The sequence below is a fragment of the Lathyrus oleraceus genome, chromosome 3, assembly GCF_024323335.1.
Source record: "Lathyrus oleraceus cultivar Zhongwan6 chromosome 3, CAAS_Psat_ZW6_1.0, whole genome shotgun sequence".
NCBI lineage: Eukaryota > Viridiplantae > Streptophyta > Magnoliopsida > Fabales > Fabaceae > Lathyrus > Lathyrus oleraceus.
In genome coordinates, this window is record NC_066581.1 from 323,443,562 (window position 1) to 323,447,077 (window position 3,516).

A 3,516-nucleotide genomic window follows, 5' to 3' on the forward strand; every position below is an offset into this window, starting at 1 on the left:
TGCTAGCAGAAGTCCTTGAGGACAAATGGACTCAGGCGGGACCAAAGAAAGGAAAGTGAAGAAGTTTCGAGGACAGAGGAAGAACCTCTTGGGCGTACAGAAAACAATTTCAGGCATCCAAAAGAGAGGCTATCAGGCTAGAAAATTACAAAGGAAAAAATCCTATGTCAAGATCCCAGTGGAGAAGACATCAGAGGATGAGGATAGCAGAAAGAGAGATGAATCTAAAAGAGACATGAGAATCCAACAGCGTCAAGGTTCCCCCAAATATCATGGATTCGACCAAACCACCCGTAGGAAGGAAGTTATTTCCAAATGAAAACATAAATCAGAAGGTTCAGAAGGATTAAGTAAGAGAAGAGGAAATACTCACAGACGACTTCGAGTCCGACGGAGTGTCTTCTGTGAATAGGAATTGCAACATAGTCTCAGTCCTGCCGTACGAGTATAACTAGGAAACAAAGGTTGAAGGTAATGAGGAAGTGGACGCTGCGGAGATGGCGAAGCATCAACCAATGTGTTACTATGTTCTGAACAGTGGTGTTGTCGAAGAGCAGAACGCTATTTTCGAAAGGCCTCACCAGGGGATGCAGAGTCACCTCAAGCCCCTATACATTAGGGCCAAAGTTGGACAGGTGGGAGTGAATAAAGTCTTGGTGGACGGAGGAGCAGTAGTCAATTTGATGCCTCAATTCATGTTGAAAAAGATAGGGATGTTCGACACTGATGTCAAACCTCACAACATGGTATTGTCAAATTATGAAGGTAAGATAGGACAGACGCTGGGCGTCATACAAGTGGACCTGATTGTTGGGTCAATCACAAGACCAACAATGTTTGTGGTAATACCTGCAAAAGCAAATTACAATTTACTACTAGGGAGAGAATGGATACATGGAATAGGGGCGGTCCCTTCGACCATGCATCAAAGAATATCTATCTGGAGAGAAGATGGCGTGGTAGAGAATGTCGAAGCTGACTAAAGTTACTTCATGGCAGAAGTAAACCATGTGGACAATAGAAACTTCGACAGGAACTTGGCGCTCATAGGACCATGTTACCCAACGGAAGAAGGCTACGCCCCAAATAAAAATGCCTTATACTTCTTGACTCTCCACCCAAATGGCTTTCAGTGGGATATGGAGATTATGGGAGACCCAGAAGAAGGGGAATCATTTGAAATAGGGCCAACAGGCTGGGATGAAGACCCGTAATATGACTGAGTCTTCTTTCCTCGAAAAGATTTTGGCCTACATGGCTGAGAACAAAAGACAAGCGGCTCTCAAAGTCGAGATAACAAACATGGCTAACAAAGCCACATATGGTGAAATCTATAATACAGGACCAGGGGAGTTCTCTAAACCAAACCCCCCTGACGAACAAGTACCTGTGGAACCAACAGAACAGATGTTAGACGCCATCTACGACGAAGAGCCTCTGGGATTTGAAAAAGATCCAGTAACGTCAAGTGCAAAGATGTTAGCGCAAGATCCTCTCGAAGAGATTGATCTCGGAAATGGAAGTGCAAAAAGAATTACCTACATTAACGTTAAACTGGACCCCAATTTGAAAGTGAGAGTTATTGAATTGCTAAGAAAAAACAAAGATTTCTTCGCTTGGGGCTACGACGAGATGCTTGGTTTGAAGAGGGACTTGGTCGAATTAAAGCTGCCTATCCAGGATGGCAAGAAGCCCATCAAGCATACTCCACGAAGATTCGCCCCAGAAATCTTTTCAAAGATCAAGAAAGAGGTCGAAAGACTTCTCCGTTGCAATTTCATCAGGACCATAAGGTATGTCGATTGGATTGCAAATATAGTCCCTGTTATCAAGAAAAATGGCTCTTTGCGAGTATGTATAGATTTTCGTGATCTAAATGAAGCAACTCCTAAAGATGAGTATCCAATGCATGTGGCAGAGATGCTGGTTGACTCAGCCGCATGATGGATATTCTGGATATAACCAGATTTTCATTGCAGAAGAAGATGTTTCTAAAATAACTTTTCGATGTCCAGGGGCAATAGGCACTTATGAGTGGATAGTTATGCCTTTTGGCCTAAAAAACGCCGGGGCAACATACGAACGAGCAATGAATTCTATATTCCATGATTATATAGAGACATTTATGCAAGTGTACATAGATGACATTGTGATAAAATCTACGTCAGATGAAGATCATCTAACCCATCTCAGCCAATCATTCGAAAGAATGAGAAAACATGGCTTAAAAATGAATCCTCTTAAGTGTGCATTCTTTGTGCAGGTTGGAGATTTTCTGGGCTTTGTGGTCCACAAAAAGGGGATAGAAATCAATCAGAACAAGACGAAGGCTATTATGGAGACCAAAGCACCATCAACCAAGAAAGAATTGCAATCATTATTAGGAAAGATAAACTTCCTAAGAAGATTCATTTCGAATTTAAGTGGTCGAACTCAAGCCTTCTCTCCCCTTCTGCGCCTGAAACAAGGGAAGTTCGAATGGAATGACGAACATCAAAAGGCATTCGACAAGATCAAACATTATTTGACGAATCCTCCTATCTTGGCACCACCATGTGGAAAGAAGCCTATGAGACTGTATATATCAGCTTCCGACACTACCATAGGTAGTATGTTGGCGCAAGAAAAGGAAGATGGCGTCGAAAGAGCCATTTATTATCTTAGTAGGGTTTTAAATGATGCAGAAACTAGATACACTTTAATAGAAAAGTTGTGTCTTTATTTGTATTTCTCTTGTACTAAACTCAAGTATTATATAAAACCTATTGATTTATACGTCTCTTCGCATTTTGATGTCATCAAGTATATGTTATCTAAGCCAATAATGCACAATCGAATTGGCAAATGGGCTTTAGCACTCACTGAATACTCTTTAACCTTTATGCCTTTAAGGGCGATGAAGGGACAAATAGTATCAGACTTTATTGTAGACCATGTAGTGGTCGAAAATCCTCAACTTCAAGTTGAGTTAAAACCTTGGAAATTATTCTTCGACGGTTCCACTCATAAGGATGGAAGTGGGGTTGGGATAATGTTAATTTCTCCTGACGAAATTCCAACAAAACTCAAATATAGAATTGAAGGCCCCCTTTGTTCTAACAATGAAGCAGAATATGAAGCCCTAATTGCAGGAGTTGAGGCTTTGTTGGAATTGGGGGCAACTAGGGTCGAAATTAAAGGATACTCAGAATTAGTAATCAAGCAACTGACGAAGGAGTACAAATCTATAAAAGAAAATTTGATTATGTACTTCGTCATTGCAAATAGGTTACTCAAAAAATTCGAATACATCGACATAAAACATGTCCCTAGAATAAAAAATCAAGAGGCTAATGACTTAGCACAAATAGCTTCAGGGTATAGAATTTCAAAAGAGAAGCTAGAAGAACTTGTCGAAGTAAGAGGAAAGGCAATGGCTGCCAGATTGTCTCCGACAGATTTGGAAAGCACCCGGTTAGGATATGCTAACAAAGAGGAGTTTGAAGTATTGGCCATTGATACCTTAATAGATACAGA

General features: G+C 40.9%; 1 protein-coding gene across 1 annotated transcript; it reads left to right on the top strand.

Annotated features, from left to right (window-relative positions):
- The first annotated feature begins 497 nt into the window (after window positions 1–497).
- LOC127131085 (uncharacterized) lies at window positions 498–983 on the top strand. The gene has a single exon (XM_051060023.1). It carries the CDS (start codon window positions 498–500, stop codon window positions 981–983), a length of 486 nt encoding a protein of 161 aa, XP_050915980.1.
- Window positions 984–3,516: the final 2,533 nt, after the last annotated feature.

Bases quoted from the DNA above. Each gene is read 5' to 3' on its own strand.
- LOC127131085 (XM_051060023.1), top strand. From the start codon at position 498: ATGGCGAAGCATCAACCAATGTGTTACTATGTTCTGAACAGTGGTGTT.